The sequence below is a fragment of the Spermophilus citellus genome (genome assembly GCF_964194105.1).
Source record: "Spermophilus citellus genome assembly, chromosome: 9".
In the NCBI taxonomy this organism is placed as follows: Eukaryota; Metazoa; Chordata; class Mammalia; order Rodentia; family Sciuridae; genus Spermophilus; species Spermophilus citellus.
In genome coordinates this window covers 51,835,202-51,859,687 of record NC_138191.1, presented here as the reverse complement: position 1 = coordinate 51,859,687, position 24,486 = coordinate 51,835,202, and the positions used below count along the sequence as shown (strand labels likewise).

The window sequence follows — 24,486 nt, the reverse complement described above, 5'->3', positions numbered from 1 at the left end:
AGAACTTTGAAACTAATGCTGTTATAATTACATCTACATAAGAGAGATTTTCAACCACTGACCAGAGAGGTATTAAGGTATTTGAAAGGCAGTTATACCAGAAACTAATTTTTTTTTTTTTAGGTTCCCCTCACTTACTCTAGCATCTTGTTTTCAACAACCATGTTATTGCCAGGAAGCATTTTATAGGAAACACCTTGATATGTATTTTTTTCAGCAGTTTAGAATTAGTAGTTTATTATTGTGATCTTAGAATTGCTTCAGAAATCTTATATGCTGTTATTTAAGAATATGACCTTGGGCTTAAGTATTTCTGCCCTTTCTTTCTAACCATTCTAAACAAAAAAAAAGAAATTCTTGTATATGCCATGAATTTAATATAACCTCTTGCCAAAATTGAGTAGCAAGTTGGAGACGGAGCCTTAAAATGTTTTGGTAGAACTATAATTATAAGAGTCTATGATAATACTATCACTATTTTTCCTCAGGAAATAACTTGGAATTTTGAAATTGAGCTCAAACCTTTAGAAGAAACTATAAGGTGTAATTTTTGCCATATATATATATATATATATATATATATATATATATATATATATGATAGAAAACTTTGTCCTATATCGTTTTAGATATGATTTTAGCCAATATATCATTTATGGTAGAAATAATGCAGTTTTAAAATGGTATAGTTCTTTGAAGTAAATGTTTTTATTCTATTTCTTAAGCCATTGAAAACAAACTTCTTTTTTAACAGGTTCAGATGTTTATTTAAGAAGAGAACTGATTTGTTGGGGAGACAGTGTTAAATTACGCTATGGAAATAAACCAGAGGACTGCCCTTATCTCTGGGCACATATGAAAAAATATACCGAAATAACTGCAACTTATTTCCAGGGAGTGCGTCTTGATAATTGCCACTCAACACCTCTTCATGTAGCTGAGGTATATATAGAAAAACAATTCATCCACATTAAGCAAAGATATTCAAGATTTCTTCCCAGCTTTCCTCAAGTAGACTATACAGATAGCCGTTTCACTCGGCTAGTTGAACACAAACATTGATTTGGCATTGAATTATATTTTTGTATAATTTGAATAATTCTAAAAATCTTTAAATGCAATTGTTAAGGAATACTGGGTTATAAAATGTTTAGCAAGTTAATTTTTAAATTTTAATTCAGGAAGAATTCAGGAAGAGCGATCATGTTTGTCAGTAATTCCATTTTTATCAATTATTTATGAAAACAAAAGTGTAAATATAACTATTGTCTATTCCTCTTTTGTTCTTTTTAAAGCAACTTTTGAATAATGCCAATATTTATAATATTATCTTCTACCTAATACAACTTTGTAAATAAGTACTTATAATTTTAATCTTGCTAATAAGATCCTTGATAGCTTCCTAGCAACAATTTTTTGGAAATACGTGCTTATCTGAAAAATACCTATTTCAATAATTTTCTATAATATATATGTCTCAAGTCCTGTGATGAAAAATTGATTTGATTTTTGAAGGATTTAGTAAACATTAATTAAGTAAACATGAAATAAGAATATTCATGATATTCTGATAGAACATTATTTACCTCCCCAAATGGCAGCTGTTTGTCTTCATATTGTGCTTTAACAATAGCAAAAAAATATATACATATATGTACACACACACACATATATATACTTATAACATTATGGCACAACTAAATGTTAAAGCTAACTTAATTCACTTAATTTTTTAAGTTATAAAATCCTCTAGGATTGTGCTTGTTAGGATTCCAGGTATTTTGTTATCTTTTATGTAAGGATATGTTAAAACATTTTTGGAACCAATCTAATTTTTTTATTATAAGCTAATATTTTCTGATTCTGTGTAGCATCAATGTAGATCATAAATCTCAGAGGTAGAAATTGTAACGAGTTTAATCTATTTTGTCTTATAATCCCAGATATGGAATGCATATAAAAACTTAAATAGAGTATACAACATAGAATACATATTATATAATATGATTAATTATATAATAATATAAATTTGATTAATATATGTAATCATAATCTAGATTATGATTTTTTTTTACCTGTTTTAATGTACCTATGTCAATTTCATTGGGATATTTACAGAATTGAAAATGGGACTCAGTGGTTTAAGAGTTTGTTATCTGCAGGCTTCAATTTGGTCAGTCAGACCTAAATTTTACAATAGCTAAATAGTTCACCAGGAAGGAATTTATCATTAATTACTTAGGAAACCACCTGGAAATTAACAGTCTGACTAGATATTAAAAACAAACAAACAAGGGCTGGGGTTGTGACTCAGCCGTAGAGCACTCACCTAGCACGTGCAAGGCTCTGGGTTTGATCCTCAGCACCACATACAAGTAAATAAAATAAAGGTATTGTGTCCAACTACAAACTAAAAAATATATACACAAGAAGCAGGGAGAAATACTAGCAGAATTGCAGTGATACAGGTTACATTTTTTAAAAGCACTAACAATTTTCTTCTTCTTTTCTCCCTTGTGTCCCTATCTCTGCAAAATCTAAACTTCTTTTTAACTGCTTTACTCTACATATTCTCATATTCCCTATGTTTGTTGGTTCTGTTTGTTGTTTTGTCACATTTGTACATCAAATTTCATTTGGAATTCTTTCTGAATTTTCATTTTGTCTTACCATATGTATCTTCTTGTGTTAAACCCATGCCTAGTCTTGTCTCCTCCCTTCCTACCTGTCTCACTTTTCTCTCTTTTACATGTGTGACTGTGCTTTTTTCAGTACATGTTGGATGCTGCTAGGAAATTACAACCCAATTTATATGTAGTAGCTGAACTGTTCACGGGAAACGAAGAACTGGACAATATCTTTGTTACTAGACTGGGCATTAGTTCCTTAATAAGAGGTAGGCTTGTTGAAGTGTCTTTCCCATTTAAAACTTCAGCTTTTGTTTAAGTGTACTAAAAGACATTTAGTAGTTTTTAATGTAATTCTTAAGAATTTTCAATACATTTAATATTCTTTTGGATAGCCTATGGAGAGTTTCCAATCTAAATCTATTTTTATCAGTAAATATTTCTACTTTGGGGTAAAAGATCTCATTTCAAATCACAAGGTTGGCAGGATGATCTAATGGCTCACAATCAAAACCATTTTTTGTTGTTAAAAATATACAAATCTGTTCTTCATTTTCTACCTGGGTATATGATATAATCTTTAGATTTTTTCCTATAGATTTTTGTATAGCTAACATCTCAATAAACACCTGAGGTTTCCTTTTTTTCTATCTGAGCCATCTCTCCCCCTAAGTTATAAAAGACTGCTTTGGTCACTTAAACTAGTAGACATTTAGTAATTATCATTAATTACTTAGGAAATTGCTTTAAAAAGTTTTATTTTTGATTATACTGATGTGTTCTTTATTTTAAAAATCAATTGTGAAATTTAACCTTTTCTTGGACATAAGTAATAGAGATTGTTAAAATGTTCTGTAATGCTCCACAGAGGCAATGAGTGCATATAATAGTCATGAAGAGGGCAGGTTAGTTTACCGATACGGAGGCGAACCTGTCGGATCTTTTGTTCAGCCCTGCTTGAGACCCTTAATGCCGGCTATTGCACATGCTCTGTTTATGGATATTACCCATGATAACGAGTGTCCTATTGTGGTAAGCATCATTCCATTTCTTGTATTTACTTATTTTGCCAGATATTTTGATATTTACTTATCTGATATTTTGTGGCATGAATATCCACATACTTGAAAATAGTATCTTAGATTTAAAAGCAATTATAGCTTATGGTTTTAAAGATGTTCTTTTGTTGTAGAACAAATTAATGTATCTTATAGAATGTATTTGTGTAATTATTTTTTATTTCATTATAATACAGAATTTTACTTATTTATTTTATTATGATACAGTGCTTTTCCTTTGAAAGAAAGTATATTTTGCTTTTTAATTGTTTCCTAGCATAGATCAGCCTATGATGCTCTCCCAAGTGCCACAATTGTTTCTATGGCATGTTGTGCTAGTGGAAGTACACGAGGCTATGATGAACTAGTACCTCATCAGGTTTGTTTATGTGTTGTTTTTTTAAAATTCATATGATTAGCATTTTTATCAAAAAACTCTCATTGTAATTAAAATGTATACATGACCAAGTTTTACCGTTCTTCAGATATCAGTGGTTTCTGAAGAACGGTTTTATACTAAGTGGAATCCTGGAGCATCCCCATCAAATACCGGTGATGTCAATTTCCAAAGTGGCATTATTGCAGCCAGGCGTGCTATCAATAAACTTCATCAAGAGCTTGGAGCCAAGGGCTTTATTCAGGCAAGAGACCAAGTTTCCTAAATGTCTTTCTGAAAGTATACAGGGGAAGACTTATCAGTTTGAGCACTCATTTCCAATTTGAGTGCTAATTAAGTGCTTTTTTTTCACTTCTCAGGTGTATGTGGATCAGGTTGATGAAGATATAGTGGCCGTAACCAGACATTCACCCAGTATCCATCAGTCTGTTGTGGCTGTATCTAGAACTGCTTTCAGGAATCCCAAAACTTCATTTTACAGCAAGGAAGTGCCTCAAATGTGTATCCCCGGTAATGTAATCTAAAAATTGTTATTGTAATTATATCATTATATTAAATTATACTATAATGCCATATACATCATCATTATATGTTCTATATAACAAATGCAAATGTGAATGTAGTTAAAAAGAGGAATTACAAATTTTGGATAACTTACATTTTTATTGCATGGAACAAAATCTGGACAGAAATACACTCAAATATTAGCCATTTTTGAATTTTAAAATGTTTTGTTTACATCTTAATACATTCTGTTTTCCCTTAATTGTATATAATGAACATATATTTGTCTTATATTCTGACATAGATAATTATTTCTTTTTATATGTGTGACATACATTTATATATGTGTGTATAAGTATGTATTGCATTTGCACACATACACATATATAAACAAAAATGGAAAAGAGTCTAACGTGATACTTAAGATTCCTTGTAATCCATATTCATCTACTATCCTAGCCCTGCATTACTCTACTATTTCAGCCAAATAGATGTTTTCACTGTTTCCCAAGAAGTCTTATTTCTATCTGTATATGATTTATATCCTTCAAGGACTAAAGTTCCACCTCTTTGAAAAACCTATACATACTCAGTGATTTTTCTTTCTAAACATATAACAATCATATTCTATGTCTCTCTTTCGATACTTAATTATAAAATATATCCCTGAGATATGTTATTATTTCTAGACTTTTTTCTAGATAAGTATATTTTATTTTCTTGTTATTACAGATAGTATATGATAGTATAGCATGATTCTGTGTAAGCAGCAACAATACGACTTTAGAGAGTCTCATAAAAATAATCACATTCTATAGGTGTTCATTGCTGGTTGCTAAATATGTATAATTCCAATCTTTAAATATTATCAACCTGAATAGTTTTAGTGTTAAATATTCCTTACTTTCCTTAACTGTTAAATTTATATTCAGTAATCTCATTGAATCTTTACTAATATTCATAGATTTTTGTGTTTATTTTCTATTTTTTTGGTCAATGGATACAATGATTTTATTTTATTTATTTATTTTTATGTGGTGCTGAGGATTGAACCCAGTGCCTCACATGTGCTAGGTGAGCACTCTACCTTTGAGCCACAATCTCAGCCCTATTTTCTATTTTTGATGCTGGGGATTGAACCCAGGGCCTCCTGCATGCTTAGCACATGCTCTACTACTGACCTGTGCTCCCAGCCCCATCCCTTCATAGTTACTTTTATAGAATCCATCACTGTACAGTATTATCTCAGGTTTTGTTTTGATCAGTAATGATTCTTAAAACATTTCCATCTGTTAAGTCTACAAATTGTGATTTTAAGTGTATTTTGTATTTTGTCATTCAGTTTTTAATAAAATTTACTATGGTTGGTAATATTCTTATTTAAATTTTGAATGTACATTAGGAACACTTTTTTGTTATTTTTTTAATATATTTGTAGGCAAAATTGAAGAAGTAGTTCTTGAAGCTAGAACTATTGAAAGAAATACAAAACCTTATAAGAAGGATGAGAATTCAATCAATGGGTTACCAAATATCACAGTAGAAATTAGAGAACATATTCAGGTATTTGGGATTCATCTCTTTCTATTATGTTGAATATTGTAAGGTCATGAGAATTATTTGTTGAATGGATTTTCATAATTTTTTTAAGCTTAATGAAAGTAAAATTGTTAAACAAGCTGGAGTTGCCACAAAAGGGCCCAATGAATATATTCAAGAAATAGAATTTGAAAACTTGTCTCCAGGAAGTGTTATAATATTCAGGTATGTTAATTAGAGTTCAAATTATTGACTTTACTTATATTTAAAACAGTTTAACTGTAAACTTTGAATAAATCACTCCTAAAAATCAACCATTTTTTATTAACATCATTCAGAGTTAGTCTTGATCCACATGCACAAGTTGCTGTTGGAATTCTTCGAAATCATCTGACACAGTTCAGTCCTCACTTTAAATCTGGGAGCCTTGTTGTTGACAACGCAGATCCTATATTAAAAATCCCCTTTGCTTCGTAAGTATGTCTTATTTTATAGAGATTTAACATTTTAATAACTGGTATGTTGTTGCTGTCTTGATTTAAACACGTTAAGGGTCCTATCTGTCCATACTACTCAAAGTGTGGTGCAGAAACCAGCAGTGTCAGCATCAGCTGTTGTTATCCTATTATATTATCATTCATGTGAGTATTCACAGGGGTGCTTTCTCATTCTTGTGAAGTCTTTCTTCAGATATAGATACATACATGTCTACATAAACAGAGACACACACACAATTTTATTGAACTGAGATTAGGTTCTATATATCACACTCCTTACTACATCATTTTTTTAAAATTTTAACATATTATTCTATTATATGGCTATACCATGATTTGTTCAATCATTTTCCATTTTGGACATCTAGAATGCTTATAATTATTCCCTATTATTTATGTCTTTGTACATTCTTCTTGGAATAAATCTTTAATTATTCACTTTCTATGTGTTCCACTAATACTGAATAATATGGGTTTTGAAGCTTAGATGTAGGTTCAATTATAGTTTCATCACCATCAATATGATTTTAGACAAGTTATTAATAACTTTCTTCAGCTCAATCCTCATCTGGGAAAAAGGGCTTATAATAAATAGTATCTACCTCTTAGGTTTTGTAAGGATTAAATAGGGCAAATACAAACCACTTATAATAGAATGACTAGCACATAGATGGCTTGATGTGTTTGCTCTCATTCTTACTAGGATAAGTTTCCAGAAATTAAATTTTGGGGTTAGATTGTATTATAAGATTGTGTCTTTCAGTCTATACTGCCAAGTCTTCTCCAGGAAGATTGTACTAATGAGAATATTCAGCTCAGTGTTAGAGTGTCCATCCTTACCAATACTGAATATATATTATTGTAATGCAGTACGTTAAAGCTGAGTATAGACCCAGACTAGGTAAGAATTATTTTTTTTGGATTCTTATTAGCCATAAGAAATAAGAATGAGTGCCTGTTAATGGAGAGTTGTGAGAATTATTCATATAAAACACATCGTGTTTAACACACAGTAAATGATCATAAATGTTAGTTATTACTAATTAAATTGGTAAATATGAAGTATAAAGTACTTTAAAATAACATCTCAACATATTAATTAAGTTTTTTGTTCGTTTGTATTTATCTGGTGAAATGACATTAAAGAATTAAAGAATTAAGAAATTCAAACCGTTCTTAGCAAAGTAGCTGCTAAAAAAACAATCTGCAATAGATGTATGTTTCTGTAGAATGCTTATAAAAGCACATTCCCCCTTGAACCTACTCTGATTATTTCAGGGCAAGGGCAAGAAATCTGCCTTCTAAACAGCTTTCAGGGTTATTCTTGTGGAAGGAGTCCACTGGCTACATGTTGGAAAATAATGCCCTAAAGTAAAGTTGGTATTAAGTCTGCAAATGGTCAGTCTTGATTCATGAAATATAGCTGTGAGGAGAGAGGCTGAGACACTTAGACTTTCCTCTGACCATTATCAAGAAGCATCTTTTTTTCTGAGAAGATGCTGGTTTCTTGAATGATGGAACTGAGGGGCAGTGCAACCTGATACGAAAGATGGTGCCAGGAGAGAAATACAAAGGCAGAGACTGTTGTTTCTTAGGTGGTTAACTTTGACTTTTGATTATCCCTTTATTGATCCTTTGATAGGTATTCCAAGTTTTTAAGATAAACAGCATAAAAAGTTCTTTATTTCACAATTATCAGGGAAAAAACTAAGTCTAACTGAAAGAACTAAAAAATAGACTTATAATATAAAGTATATAAAAAACCAAAAGATCTTTGTATTCTACCACCCCACCCCCAGTACTAGAGATTGAATCCACGGATGCTTTACCACTGAATCACATCCCCAGGCCTGTTTATTTTTTTAAATTTTGAGACAGGGTCTCATTAAGTTGCCTTGGGCCTTGCTAAATTTCTGAGTCTGGCCTTGAATTTGAGATCCTCTTGTATTGGCTTTCTCAGCCACTGGGATTGCAGGTGTGCGCCACCACAGCTGGCTCCATCATGCCTTTTTAAAAAAAAAATAATTAATTAATTTATTTTACAGAAGAATATACATTTTGACGTATAGTACACAAATGGAGCATAGTGTCTCATTCCTCTGGATGTCCATGGTTCAGAGTCATTCCAGTAGTGTAATCATACATATATATAGGATAATAATGTCTGTCTCTTTCTACTGTCCTTCCCTTCCCCACAACCACACCTTTTCCCTGACTCCTTTGACTTCCCTGTACACAAACCAGTGTCCCTTCATTTTTCCCTATCCCCCACCCCACTATGGATCAGCATTCACTTATCAGAAAAAACATTCAGCTTTTGGTTTTTTGCGATTGGCTTATTTCACTTAGCATGATATTCTTTAGTTCCATCCATTTACCTGCCTATGTCATAATTTCAGTTTTCTTTAAGGCTGAATAATATTCCATTGTGTGTATGTATCACATTTTCTTCATCCTTTCCTCTGTTGAAGGGCATCTAGGTTTGTTTCATAGTTTAGCTATTGTGAATTGAGCTGCTATAAACATTGATGTGGTTGCGTCACTGTAGTATGCTGATTTTAAGTCCTCCATCATGCTTTAATCAATAAAATTTGGTACCTTAATCATGTACTTGTTTTTTTAAATTTTTTTTTAATTTATTTTTTTTATTGCTTGTTCACAACATTACAAAGCTTTTGACATATCATATTTCATACATTAGATTGAAGTGGGTTATGAACCCCCAATTTTACCCCAAATGCAGATTGCAGAATCACGTCGGTTACACATCCACAATTTTACATAATGCCCTATTAGTAATTGTTGTATTCTGCTACCTTTCCTATCCCCTACTATCCCCCCTCCCCTCTCCTCCCATCTTCTCTCTATACCCCATCTACTGTAATTCATTTCTCTCCTTGTTTATTTTCCCATTCCCCTCACAACCTCTTATATGTAATTTTGTATAGCAATGAGGGTCTCCCTTCATTTCCATGCAATTTCCCTTTTCTCTCCCTTTCCCTCCCATCTCATGTCTCTGTTTAATGTTAATCTTTTCTTCCTGCTCTTCCTCCCTTCTCTGTTCATAGTTGCTCTCATTATATCAAAGAAGACATTTAGTATTTGTTTTTTAGGTTTTGGCTAGCTTCACTAAGCATAATCTGCTCTAGTGCCATCCATTTCCCTGAAAATTCTATGATTTTGTCATTTTTTATTGCTGCATAGTACTCCATTGTGTATAGATGCCACATTTTTTTTATCCAATCATCTATTGAAGGGCATCTGGGTTGGTTCCACAGTCTAGCTATTGTGAATTGTGCTGCTATGAACATCAATGTGGCAGTATCCCTGTAGTACACTCTCTTAAGGTCTTCAGGGAATAGTCCAAGAAGGGCAATGGCTGGGTCAAATGGTGGTTCCATTCCCAGCTTTCCCAGGAATCTCCATACTGCTTTCCAAATTGGCCGCAACAATTTGTAGTCCCACAAGCAATGTACAAGAGTACCCTTTTCCCCACATCCTTCCCAGCACTTGTTGTTGTTTGACTTCATAATGGCTGCCAATCTTACTGGAGTGAGATGGTATCTTAGGGTGGTTTTGATTTGCATTTCTCTGACTTCTAGAGATGGTGAGCATTTTTTCATGTACTTGTTGATTGATTGTATGTCCTCCTCTGAGAAGTGTCTGTTCAGGTCCTTGGCCCATTTGTTGATTGGGTTATTTGTTATCTTATTTTTTATTTTATTTTATTTTTTGAGTTCTTTGTATACTCTGGATATTAGGGCTCTATCTGAAGTGTGAGGAGTAAAAATTTGTTCCCAGGATGTAGGCTCCCTATTTACCTCTCTTATTGTTTCTCTTGCTGAGAAAAAACTTTTTAGTTTAAGTAAGTCCCATTTGTTGATTCTTGTTATTAACTCTTGTGCTATGGGTGTCCTATTAAGGAATTTGGAGCCCGACCCCAAAATATGTAGATCGGAGCCAACTTTTTCTTCTATCAGATGCAGAGTCTCTGATTTGATATCAAGCTCCTTGATCCATTTTGAGTTAACTTTTGTGCATGGTGAGAGGAGGGGAATCAGTTTCATTTTGTTGCATATGGATTTCCAGTTTTTCCAACACCATTTGTTGAAGATGCTATCCTTCCTCCATTGCATGCTTTTAGCCCCTTTATCAAATATAAGATAGTTTTAACTTTGTGGATTAGTCTCTGTGTCCTCTATTCTATACCATTGGTCCACCTGCCTGTTTTGGTACCAGTACCATGCTGTTTTTGTCACTATTGCTCTGTAATATAGTTTGAAATCTGGTATCGCTATACCTCCAGATTCACATTTCCTGCTTAGAATTGCTTTTGCTATTCTGGGTCTTTTATTTTTCCATATGAATTTCATGATTGCTTTATCTATTTCTACAAGAAATGCCGTTGGGATTTTGATTGGCATTGCATTAAACCTATAGAGAACTTTTGGTAATATTGCCATTTTGATGATGTTAGTTCTGCCTATCCATGAACAGGGTATATTTTTCCATCTTCTAAGATCTTCTTCTACTTCTATCTTTAGGGTTCTGTAGTTCTCATTGTATAAATCTTTCACCTCTTTTCTTAGGTTGATTCCCAAGTATTTTATTTATTTTTTTTTGAGGATATTGTGAATGGAGTGTTTTTCCTCATTTCCATTTCAGAAGTTTTGTCGCTGATATACAGAAATGCCTTTGATTTATGCGTGTTGATTTTATATCCTGCCACTTTGCTGAATTCATTTATTAGTTCTAGTAGTTTCTTTGTAGACCCTTTTGGGTCTTCTAGGTATAGAATCATGTCATCTGCAAATAGTGATAATTTAAGTTCTTCTTTTCCTATTTTTATGCCTTTAATTTCTTTCGTCTGTCTAATTGCTCTGGCCAGTGTTTCGAGAACTATATTGAATAGAAGTGGTGATAGAGGGCATCCCTGGTCTTGTTCCAGATTTTAGAGGGAATGCCTTTAACTTTTGTCCATTCAGAATGATGCTAGCCTGAGGCTTAGCATAGATAGCTTTTACAATGTCAAGGTAAGTTCCTGTTATCCCTAGTTTTTCTAATGTTTTGAACATAAAGGCATGCTGTACTTTGTCGAATGCTTTCTCTGCGTCTATCGAGATGATCATATGGTTCTTATCTTTAAGTCTATTGATGTGGTGAATAACGTTTATTGATTTCCGTATATTGAACCATCCTTGCATCCCAGGGATAAATCCTACTTGATCACGGTGCACAGTTTTTTTGATGTGTTTTTGTATTCGATTCGCCAGAATTTTATTGAGGATTTTTACATCTAGGTTCATTAGAGATATTGGTCTGTAGTTTTCTTTCTTTGAGGTGTCTTTGTCTGGTTTCGGAATCACGGTGATGTTGGCCTCATAGAATGAATTTGGCAGAGCTCCCTCTATTTCTATTTCCTGAAATAACTTGAAAAGTATTGGTATTAATTCGTCTTTAAAGGTTTTGTAAAACTCCGCTGTATACCCATCCGGTCCTGGGCTTTTCTTGGTTGGTAGTCCTTTGATGGCTTCTTCAATTTCATCCATTGATATTGGTCTGTTCAAATTCTGTGTATCCTCCTGACTCAGTCTGGGCAAATCATATGACTTAAGAAATTTATCGATGTCTTCACTATCTTCTATTTTATTGGAATATAGGTTTTCAAAATAATTTCTAATTGTCTTCTGTATTTCTGTAGCATCTGTTGTGATATTGCCTTTTTCATCCCGTATGTTAGTAATTTGAGTTCTCTCTCTTCTTCTCTTCATTAGCATGGCTAAAGGTTTGTCGATCTTATTTATTTTTTCGAAGAACCAACTTTTAGTTTTGTTAATTTTTTCAATAGTTTCTTTTGTTTCAATTTCATTGATTTCCGCTCTGATTTTAAGTATTTCTTGCCTTCTGCTACATTTGCTGTTGTTTTGCTCTTCCTTTTCTAGGGCTTTGAGATGAAGTGTGAGCTCATTTATTTGTTGTTTTTTTCTTTTTTTGAGGAATGACCCCCAGGCGATGAATTTTTCTCTTAAAACTGCTTTCATTGTGTCCCATAGATTCCGATATGTTGTGTCTGTATTTTCATTTATCTCTAAGAATTTTTTTGATTTCCTCCTTTATGTCTTCTGTAACCCATTGATCATTCAGTAACATATTGTTCATTTTCCATGTGATGTAGGATTTTTCCTTCCTTCTTTTATCATTGATTTCCAGTTTCATTCCATTATGATCAGATAAAATGCATGGTATTATCTCCACCCCTTTATATTTACTGAGGGTTGCCCTATGGCATAATATATGGTCTATTTTTGAGAAGGATCCATGTGCTGCTGAGAAAAAAGTATATCCATTTGATGATGGTTGATATATTCTATATATGTCAGTTAAGTCTAGGTTATTGATTGTGATATTGAGTTCTATAGTTTCTTTATTCAACTTTTGTTTGGAGGATCTGTCCAATGGTGAGAGAGGTGTGTTGAAGTCACCCATAATTATTGTGTTGTGGTCTATTTGATTCTTGAACTTGAGGAGAATTTGTTTTATGAATGTTGCAGCACCATTATTTGGTGCATAAATATTGATAATTGTTATGTCTTGTTGGTGAATGGTTCCTTTTAACAGTATATAGTGTCCTTCTTTATCCCTTTTGATTAACTTAGTCTTGAAGTTGATTTTATTCGATATGAGGATGGCCACCCCTGCTTGCTTATGAGGACCGTGTGCATGGTATATTTTTTCCCATCCTTTCACCTTCAGCCTGTGTATTTCTTTTCCAATCAGATGTGTCTCCTGGGGGCAGCATATTGTTGGATTTGTTTTTTAATCCATGATACCAGCCTATGTCGCTTTATTGGAGAGATTAAGCCATTAACATTTAGATATATGGTTTGTACTTCCAGCCATGTTTGATTATTTATCCTTTTTTTTTAAAAATTTAGTTTGTTTATTCATGATTATCTTTCCCCTTGCCCTCTGTCTTTACTGAGGCACTTCCCACTGATGGTTTTGGTTATTGTTTTTCATTTCTTCCTCGTGTAGTGTTTTGCTCAAAATGCTTTGCAATGCTTGTTTTCTGGCTGCAAATTCTTTTAACTTTTGTTTATCATGAAAGATTTTTACTTCGTTGTCATACCTGAAGCTTAATTTTGCTGGATACAGAATTCTTGGTTGGCATCCATTGTCTTTCAGTGTTTGAAATACATTGTTCCATGACCTTCTTGCTTTCAGTGTCTGTGATGAAAAATCCGTTGTTAACCTTATTGGTTTACCCCTGAATGTAATCTGTCTCCTTTCTCTTGTAGGTTTTAATATTTTCTCTTTTTTCTGTATATTGGATATGTTCATAACAATGTGTCTTGGCGTTGGTCTACTGTGATTTTGTGTGCTCGGTGTCCTGTATGCATCTTCAATTTGTATATCTGTTTCCTTTTTTATTTCTGGAAAGTTTTGTGTAATTATTTCATTCAGCAGGTTACTCATTCCCTTGGTTTGAATCTCTGTACCTTCTTCTATCCCGATGACTCGTAAGTTTGGTTTTTTTATGTTATCCCATAACTCTTGGATGTTTTTCTCGTGATTTTTTACCAGCCTTTCTGAGTTTGCTAGACTCTTTTCAATATGATATATTTTGTCTTCATTATCTGACGTTCTGGCTTCTACTTGCTCCACTGTGTTAGTGATACTCTCAATTGAGTTTTTAATTTGGTTTATCGTTTCCTTCATTTCTAGAATTATTGTTTGATTATTTTTTATAATCTCTATCTCCTGATAAAGATGCTTAACTTCTTCTTTTATCTGTTTATGTAATTCATTCTCAATGTGTTCTTTCGCTGCTTGAATTTGCTGTCTTGTATCCTCTTTAAGGTTCCATTCCATCTGTCTAAGGTGTTCCTTGAGTTCTTTATATGACCATTTTTCTGATGACTCTAGGTACTCCTGAATATTTAGGCTGTCCTGCATTGTTTGTACTCCTTTTCTTCCTTGCTTTTTGAAGCTGCTCATGTTACTTCTTGTTCTGTTTGACTGCTGAGTTACTGTTTACTCCTATAAATTTATTTGATGCTTGGGAGGAAAGGTATTAGAAGGGAAGGGAAGAAGTCACTAAAGAGAATGAGAGTAAGCAGGTACAATTCAAGGAAGGGGGGATAAGATAATTGAAAAGAAATGAAAAGACAAAAGAAGAAAAAAATAGGAAATAAAAAAAGAAAAAAATTTTTAAAAATAATAAAAAAAAATTAAAATTAACATTAGAAGAAAAGAAATTTTAAAAAATTGTAAAAAAATTTAAAAAAACAACAAGAAAGGAAAATGAAAATGAAAGAAAAACCCAAATCAAAAACAAAGAGAAAAGAAGAAAAAAAAAAAAAAAACTAATAAATGCAGTCTTAGAGTTTGATTAACTTCTCTTCCAGTAGGTGGCGCTGTGCCCACCAGGCCAGGTTTCTCCGCAGGAACCAATCACTGTGCAGCAGCTCCTCCCAGACTGGGCGAGTCTCCAATCCTGAGTGCCTAGGGCCTCCTCTTGTGTCTAGTCACTTCCCACTTTTCCTCTAGCCAGGCCCCTCTCACGGGTGCCGCTCACCACAATACTGGCTACATACCAGGTCTGCTGCTCCCGGGAGCCCTGTTTTCATGAACGACTGGGCGCACACTTCCAGTTTGCCATTCCCTCAGACCCTAAGTTTGTAGAGCTTGGGGCTGAGAATCCTCAGCGAATTTTACTTGCCCTCCGGTAGCCACGCCCCCGGTAGGTGGTGCAAGAGACCTCAGCTGTCAGCCCTGGTGGGAGTGGTAGTTCTGTGCCGCGGGTCCCGCGCCACCTCTGATTCCCTCGGGCTGGCTATTGCGATCACGGGAGAGCTGGGAGGGGCCCTTATGGGAGAGCTGGGAGGGGCCCTTAAGGTTTCCCCGATGTGTGGAGAGGGAAGGCTAGGGAATTACACACCTGTAGCCACAGGTTTCAATGAAGTTATCTCCTCCGCCGCAGTCTGATGACGTCAGTTCTCTGCCATGGTGGTGTCTCTTGCAAATGGCGACAGTTTGTTTCCCTTTGCCGTGTGACCAATGCAACGGGTGGGTCCTTACTGTCTCTCCCAAGCCCCGTTTCAAACCTGTGGCCACTACCTATGAAGGCTCGGTAGGCATTTACCTCTGTAGGATCAGAAGGGCTGACCAGTTGTTTCAGCCGGATGGATTAGTGCTGAGGCACAGCTGTTTGTCTGCGGGAAGCAGGCGAACGGGAGCTTGAATTCAGCTTATCCGGGCTCAGTGTGTGTTCTGAGAGGCCCAGACTGTTCGCCCCAGATCCACATCAGCTCAGCATTGCCTAGTGATCCATTTTGCCAGGGTCAGTTCAATTTTCCTGCTGCTCTAAACCTTGCTGAAAGCTGGCTCCTTGGGGAGCCCCAGGAATCGGGCTGGCCTCTCTGCCGTCTGTAAGAAATCAGAAGGCCTATAAGGAGTTTCAAGGCACTGAAGATTCTGAGGTTGAGAAAATAGACAAGGTCCCCGCTCTGTAATCTCAGCAACTCTGAAGGCTGAGGAGGAAGTTTTAAGGCCAAGCTAGGGAACTTAGCAAGACCCTCACAAGTTAGGAAGATCCTGTCTCAAAAAAAAAGGTTGTAGCTCAGCAGTAGCACACTTGTTTTCCATGTACTTGGTTTTGGAGTAATATTAGTTGTAATTTAATTTCTAGCATCTTGATTACTATTTATAACATATATATGATGTTTATTTTAATACTGAGTTCCTAAAATGTACATTACTAAGATACTTTATAATGCAGGTTTTATTCTTTTGCTTTTATTAAAAGCAAGTGAAAGTCAGTATATTTAACCATTTATCTTTGTTTCTCAATTCTTAGTATTGCCTCTAAATTAACTTTGACTGAGCTAAATCAGATACTTTACCGATGTGAATCAGAAGAACAGGAAGATGGTGGAGGTTGCTATGACATACCAAACTGGTCTTCCCTTAAATATGCAGGTCTTCAAGGTAAGCAAGTATAAGAATAGACAAACTTTTCATTTTTCTTTTACAGACATACAATGTCTTCTTTAAATAAATAGAAGTATGGGCTGAGAGTGCAGACTGCCTGGGTTCAAACTGTGACTCTGCTCCATACTCATTGGCCTTTGGCAAGTAACATAATCTCTCTGTACCCCAGTTCCTGCCTCAGTAAGATGTGAATAAATTGACTAATTCAGAAGGCTTCGTGATGAGTAAATAAAATCATTCAAGTAAAATACTATAACCAGGGTGTAGCACAAGGTATTCACTCAGTAAATGCTACCTAGAATTACTGGTCGTGTGTCATTCGTTCAAATCATTTAGAATTCTTAAATATACTTTAACCTTAATTAATATTTTTTGACTTGGTTTATTATGTTCAAAAAGCAGAATATGTTTGTTTAGTCTCCAAAAGAAACTGAGTTATCAATATAACTCATTCTTCTTCCTTCTTCATCTAATTGGACTAATTGGATTTTTGTTCTTATTGCATATTTGTTTCCTCCTATAAAGGAACTTACAGGGTTAGGGACATGGCTCAGTGGTAGAGTTCTTGTCTAGCATGCTGAAGGCCCTGGGTTTGATTCTAAGAGAGGGAGTGGGGAACAAACTTATATTAGTATATTATGTAGTTAGAGTATTTATAAGATGGGTTATAGAAACCAAATATTTAACTGTGAGTTTAATATTAATCTGTCTGGTTGGTAATATTTTCCCAGATTTTTGTATAAGAAATTTGGTTTATCAAACCCATATTTCTGGTTCATATATTTTCCCATTTGTCATGCCTCTTTTTTGACCTTTATTTCTTTGTCACTTAACCCTTCTTTAAGGACCAGTTTCATTTTTACACCTTCCATAAAGCCTTTCCTTGTATTTTTATTTTTTTAACGTTTTGTTTTCATTGCAGTACCAGGGATTAAACCCAGGGATGCTCTTCCACTGAGCTGCATCCCCTGCCTTTTTTTATTGTTTAATCTTGAGACAGAGTTGCACTAAGTTGCCCAGGCTGGCCTTGAACTTGCAATCCTCCAAACTCAGCCTCCCAAATTGCTGGGATTACAGGTGTGTACCGTCATGCCCAGCTGAACTTTTACAAACTATCGCTTTCTTCAGTAATTTCTTTGTTCTACAGACAGACACCCATTACCTTTATTTACTATACTTTCTGGAATATATTACCTTATTTTGGTACTTATAATTTTTTATGAATTTTTATCATTGTATTTAAGAAGCAGGCTCTAAAACTAGACCTAGGTTCCACTGAGTAGCTGCATAACCTTAGAGTAGTTAAACTCCCTATGGTTCAGTTTTCTCATTGAAAAATGTCGCTAATAATAGTATCACAAGGGATTGTTGATAGAATGAAGGGAGTTAATGCATTTAATACACTTAGACAATACTGAGTTCATAATAAGCACTTAGGAAGTATTTACTCTAAAATTCTACTAAGATTATAACTTGAGAAAGAAGAATGTAGCTTTTAATCTTTTTTGTGGTTCTTGTCTTCAGCTTTTATACCTCCTATTAAAGCAAGCACATAAGGTGTAGTAAATTTTTCTGAGACCTGTTGTATTTATTGGCAAAACAAAGTATTTTGTTCTATGAGTAGTAAGTAAATGTATCTGTTAGTTGTTTTAAGCAGTTACCCTACTCCATTTTCACTCTAGCTGTTGTTCCTTCCTCCACACTTAATTCCATCCCTTTGGTCACTGTCAGGTCTGTTTCCTGAAACACTGTTCCATCATATTTCATTGTTCAACAGTGGTACCAATATTTACCGAGCAACATTCACCTTTCACAAAAGTTTTAGGACATATGTAGAATGTTATTTTATACTGTCTTGCTTTCCAGATTTTTTGTATTTAGGCTTTATTTCCCAAATTTTCCTTCCCTTGAAGGAAAAACTTTATCTTAAATTTATTTATTTCTCAGAATATACCATATACACAGTTCATGGATTCATTAAATTCTAACTAAATTTAGTTGATATCACTGAAACCAAAATAACATTTTTAATAAGGTGGGAATGATTAATTTTTAATTTTAATTTTTATTGGTTCTTTTTAGTTATACATGACAGTAGAGTGTATTTTGATATAACTATATAAGCAGGGAATGTATTTTATTCTATTAAGGACATCATTCTTATGGATGTACACCTGGGTGGGATTCACAGTGGGGTATTCATACATGTACATAGCAAAATTATGTAAGATTAATTCCATTACCTTTTCTTTTTCTATTCCCCCTCCCTTCCCTCCATTCCCCTTTGTCTAATCTGAACTTCTGTTTTCTCACCACCCCGCCTTATTGTGGGTTAGCTTCCATATATCAGTGAAAACTTTTGGTTTTTGAGGATTGGTTTATTTCCCTTAGCATGATAGTCTCCAGGTCCATCATTTACTGGCAAATGTCATAAAGGCTGAGTAATACTCCATTGTGTATATATACCACATTTTTTTATCCATTCATCTTTTGAAGTGCACTGAGATTTCATTTCACTCCAGTGAGAATGGCAATTATCAAGAATCCAAGTAACAATAATAAATGTTGGGAAGGATATGGGGAAAAAGGTACACTTATACATTGTTGGTGGGACTACAAATTGGTGCAGTCACTATGGAATACAGTATGGAGGGAGATTCCTTAGAAAACTAGGAATGGAACCACCATTTGACCCACTCCTTAGCATATATCCAAACAATTTAAAATCACATACTACAGTCATGCAGGCATTATAGCAGCATAATTCACAGTAGCTAAGCTATGATTATCTTGTTGAATGATAAAAGAAATGCAATTGTTCTTTTATTGAATAGCAGACTCTGGTATGTACACATAGACATTCTAATGCATCTATTTGAGAATTTTGCCTAATAATTAATAATTTTGCCTAAATGAGAATTTGCCTAATATCTCACTTTGATAATTTGCTTACTTTGAAGTGCCTCCTCAGAGTCCCTCTAAAGCAAGCTTTATTCTTCTTATCACCATAGGTATTCTTGCTTTCTCCGAGACCAGTTCTGTGATTTTCTTAAATCTTGCCTGAATAATAATGAATTTACCACTTTTTAACATGGAAAGATACAGGATTATCAATTTTTTCTCCTTTATGCCTTAAGGCAAAAATAAAAATGCCAATTGACTTTGAATATTATAACAGTAAAAAAAAAAAAAAAAAAAACTAGACCAGTGCCACAAGTTATAACTTTTGGGAAGCTTTGTATGAATTGTGGCAGTAGTCTCCATCAACACGCCTTTGCATCCTGGTTCCAGTCCATACCGCCACACTTTCCTCCTACTATGCTGAGTGCCATTGTGGACTAAGTAGCCATTTTGTCTGCTTCTCTGTTCACGTCAAATCATCAGGACTAGCCATAACTCAACTATGGGACATTTTGACTCTATCAGTAATGCAGCATGGTATATCTGAATTTTCAGGGCTAATGTCCGTATTGGCAGAAATAAGACCGAAGAATGACTTGGGGCATCCTTTCTGTGAAAATTTGAGATCTGGAGATTGGATGATCGATTATGTCAGTGGCCGGCTTATTTCACGTTCAGGAAATATTGCTGAAGTAAGTATTAAATAAGTAAGCTGTGTTCTAGTCTAAAATAAGCAAAGGCACAATAAGAATTATTATATATAGATGTATACATTATATTTATATATATGTGTATATATAATATTTACCTGTTTTCCTCCCTTCTTTTTGTTTCTAGTTTTAATACATGGAAATTTGATTCATGAATTATTGGATAGCACAGTTTCATGTTATGATTTATCTCTTAAATTATGCATAGCCTGTGAACACACCAAATTAACTTTTTAAATTATTTTTACAACAGGTTGGTAAATGGTTGCAGGCTATGTTCTTCTACTTGAAGCAGATCCCACGATACCTTATCCCATGTTACTTTGATGCTATATTAATTGGTGCATACACCACTCTTCTGGATGCAGCATGGAAGCAGATGTCAAGGTATATCCAACAAAGCTTATGTAAATAGGTGTGTTTGCATAGAAACTATACACAGAGTCACTTTACACATGCTCTTAAAAGACCAAAGCATGAATTTTGGAGACTCAGAGCTGGAAAAGTTTTTAAGTGGAGAGTAAATTTATTAACATCCTTTAGTCTGAAACATACGAAAACAAACCCATGTAAAATCTGTTCTATCTAAAATATGTTTGGGAAAAATTAACTTGTTTTATATTATTTGTTTCTATTTATTTATTCATTCATTGATTTGTTAAATTTAATTGATATAATGTTTAGAATATGTACATAGAGTTCTTTCTCTAACTTTCATCAATTAAAAGAAAAAAATATTCTGGTATTATTATGAATGAAATCTGCCTTTTACAATGAAATTTTCTAAAATGAAACTACAAATGGAAATGAATTATGAGAGCCAGCAAGTTGATTTGGGCATGTTTTCAGATTTTTCAGAAAGAAAAAGCACTTCAGTTCTGCCATTTGTGTTACAACAAGGCCTGGACTAAAGCCGGCTAAAATAATGGATGCCATGAAAGCAGTTCTGAAATCTAATCAAATTGAACATTTTTTTCCTACTATATTACTATCTTTATACATTTGTGTGGAGAAATCATTTGAAGGGGAAAAACAGAATAAAACTGCTAAAAAGTTTTGTATTTTTACAGATCATATCACTTTCATTACAGCTTTGTTCAGAATGGTTCAACCTTTGTGAAACACCTTTCACTGGGTTCAGTCCAAATGTGTGGAGTAGGAAAATTCCCTTCTCTGCCACTTCTTTCACCTTCCCTTCTGGATGTACCATATAGGTTGAATGAGATCACAAAGGAAAAGCAGCAGTGTTGTGCTTCTTTAGCTGCAGGTAAGGAATTTTGTAGAAGGTTGAAATGTATAAGTCAATAGTATTCAAAAGGAAAACTTACAAGAAAAAGACTTTTTTAAAAAATTAATGAAGTTATCCAAGACTGTATATTATTGCTTAGTAAAATTTCATAGATACTCCTAAAGTACTATCCATGTTATTATTTAATTATAACTGTGTATAGGCATTTATGTGTGTTTTTATTGTATGTGGTTAATCCTTTTCTTCCAACTCATGGTATTATTTTAAATAATATTTAAAATATATGTTTTAAATCATTATTTTACTACGCATTTTCCTATATCTATTCCCATTTTTTAAAATAAACTTATCTAAAGATCATTTAAAGGTGTCCTATAAGTTACAAAACACAAAACTGATTTTACATAATTATTATATGGGGATTAGGGTTGTGGTTCAGTGGTGGAATTCTTGCCTAGCATCTGTGAGGCACTGGATTCAATTATCAGCACTGCATATAAATAAATGAATAAATTTAAGGTCTATCAACATCTAATAATTTTTTAAAATATTTTTTCAGTTGTTGATAGACCTTTATTTTATTTATTTATATGTGGTGCTGTGAATCTAATCCAGTGCCTCACACATGCCAGGCAAGTGCACTAACCCTGAGCCATAGCCCCAGCCACAAGTAATAAAAGTTTTAAGAAATTAATATTATTATGTATCCAGATGCTGTCAATTGGACATAAAATACTTCCAGCCATGCTTATTGGCATCTGTTCCTGAAAGTACATTAAAAAATTCAATCAAATAACAAATATGAGTAAGCAAAATAGGATAAAGAACAGGCTTTCTTTTTAAATAAATTTCCATCATATTCCTGGAAAATATTTAATACTTGAGGTCACTGAAATTGAGAATTCTCAAAACTAACCTGAAATATGTGAAATTGTAGAAAGTATTATATATTCATGGCTCCCTCTGTTAAATTTAAATTTCTTTAAATTTGTATCTGCTCAGATCAAATGAAAAGGCTTCATGGTACCCAACAACTACAATAAAAATTACCTTTTCATTTAGAATGATCATAAAAAAATCATAAAACTCTTTTTTGGGAGTGGAGATGTAGCTCAGGGGTAGAGTACTTTCCAAGTATGTGTGAGGCCCTAGGATCAATCCCTATCACCACAAAAATTAAAAAAATAAAACAATTTTATTAAAGAATGAAATTAAAACTCTGGTTTAGTTCTATAATTGTTTCATATTTTCACTTGACTGTTTGATCTTCTAGTACCTGTCATTTCCCAATGAATCCATGCAAATACTCATGAAACTGAACTGAGCCATTGTGGGGAAAAAACATGCTGATATGAAGAATTTTAGGTTTTAGCCTATTTCATAGAAGCCTATTACATCAAATAGTAATCTCAGTCTTTTGATTGTATGCTGTTGCTGTTAAATACCCCTAATACATGCATTTATTTATAAATTGTATACCAATATATGTTAATGGTACCTGATACACTTACATCCAGGTATAGTATAGTAAGTAAATAGAAATTCTGGTATTTTCTTCTAGCATGGAATGTTTTGCCTAGTGCTTACTGGCAAAAATAGAATAAACTCAGATTTGCAGGTAGGTTTTTTGGAGGTTCATTTTAAAATGGCTGGGAATTTATTTCTTTGGTTACAGTATTGCAAAACATGTTATAATTATAAACTTTTATAATAATAGACAAAGCAGAAATTATTCCAAAGATATATGATCTATAAGTTGTATACTCTCAGAGATGAAAAGGTTAATATGGGTGTGTGGGGAGGGAAGAATAGATGTTTGTTTGTTGGATTAGTCAAAGGGGAGTGAACAGAAGCAAAGATGGTAATAGGAAGCCCGTAGAATGAATTGGGCAGTAACTTTCCTGTGTACATTATGAACACATGACCAGTGTAACTCCGCATCATGTACAACCACAAAAATGGGAAGTATATTCCCTGTATATATAATATTTCCAAATATACTCTACTCTCATGTATGTCTAAAAAGAACAAATTTAAAAAGTTAATATAAATATTTCCACATATCAGTGATACAGATTTTATAGCCTTTCCTTTTTAACAAAGACAGACTGTATATATTTTAGGATATACAAATTTAAAGTCACCTTTGAATCTCTCTATCTAGGTTTCATACAAAATGTTGAGTGGGTTAAACTATAGGAATGCTGTCTGACACAGACTGCTACCTATGTTAGCTGCTGTCATTGTCATCATCATCAAAGTTTGTAGCCATCAATCATGTATATCAACCATTATTTAAAAATACACAGTGTGGGCTGGGATTGTGCCTAGTAAGAGTGAGGAACTGGGTTCAATTCTCAGTTCTGCATATAAATAAACAAAGTCCATTGACAACTAAAAAACATATTAAAAAAAAACACAGTGTGTTTAGGGAAACTCTGTACTATCATTTTGGAGATAGCATAGAAAAAAAATGTCTAATGTTGCCCTTTGTTCCAATATTTCTCTTTTTCTTCTTTCTCTTTTTCTTTATCTCTTTTTTTTTGGGGGGGGGATCCCCTTTGGCACTGGGGATTGAACCTAGGGTGCTTAACCACTGAGCCACATCTCCACCCTTTTTTAATTTTTACTTTGAGACCGGGTCTCACTAAATTGCTTAGGGCCTCACTAAGTTGCTGTGGCTGGCTTTGAACTTGTGATCCTTCTGCCTCTCTCTCCTGAATTTCTGGGATTATAGGCCTGTGCCACTGTACCTGGCTGCTTCACCATTTTTTTACTTTTTTTTTTTTTTTTTACAAATAACAGCTAACAATCATATTTCTTCAAATGTTTTATAAAATCCAACTGGACTGGGAATGTAAATCAGTGGTAGAGCACTTGCCTAACATGTACAAGGACCTTTCTTCAATCCCCTGAATCACAGGGGAAATAAAAAATAAAGAAACTCAAATCAGTTTAAAAGTAAAATTTTAGAATTTTTCCTATTACATATCCTATTTTTATCTTACACA

General features: G+C 33.8%; 1 protein-coding gene across 5 annotated transcripts in view; it reads left to right on the top strand.

The window, feature by feature from the left end:
- AGL (amylo-alpha-1,6-glucosidase and 4-alpha-glucanotransferase) overlaps window positions 1-24,486 on the top strand; it is a 117,155-nt gene that overhangs the window by 66,960 nt on the left and 25,709 nt on the right. For 4 of the 5 annotated variants that reach the window (XM_081306144.1, XM_081306142.1, XM_081306141.1 and 1 more), the window contains 13 exons: window positions 755-942; window positions 2,773-2,896; window positions 3,496-3,659; window positions 3,963-4,064; window positions 4,171-4,326; window positions 4,442-4,592; window positions 6,025-6,149; window positions 6,238-6,350; window positions 6,464-6,598; window positions 16,482-16,612; window positions 20,072-20,208; window positions 20,480-20,613; window positions 21,318-21,493. In XM_081306144.1, coding sequence (XP_081162270.1) covers window positions 755-942; window positions 2,773-2,896; window positions 3,496-3,659; window positions 3,963-4,064; window positions 4,171-4,326; window positions 4,442-4,592; window positions 6,025-6,149; window positions 6,238-6,350; window positions 6,464-6,598; window positions 16,482-16,612; window positions 20,072-20,208; window positions 20,480-20,613; window positions 21,318-21,493 — 1,836 coding nt within the window. The remainder of the gene's footprint in view (window positions 1-754; window positions 943-2,772; window positions 2,897-3,495; window positions 3,660-3,962; window positions 4,065-4,170; window positions 4,327-4,441; window positions 4,593-6,024; window positions 6,150-6,237; window positions 6,351-6,463; window positions 6,599-16,481; window positions 16,613-20,071; window positions 20,209-20,479; window positions 20,614-21,317; window positions 21,494-24,486) is intronic. The other variant, XM_081306145.1, reaches the window with a different exon arrangement.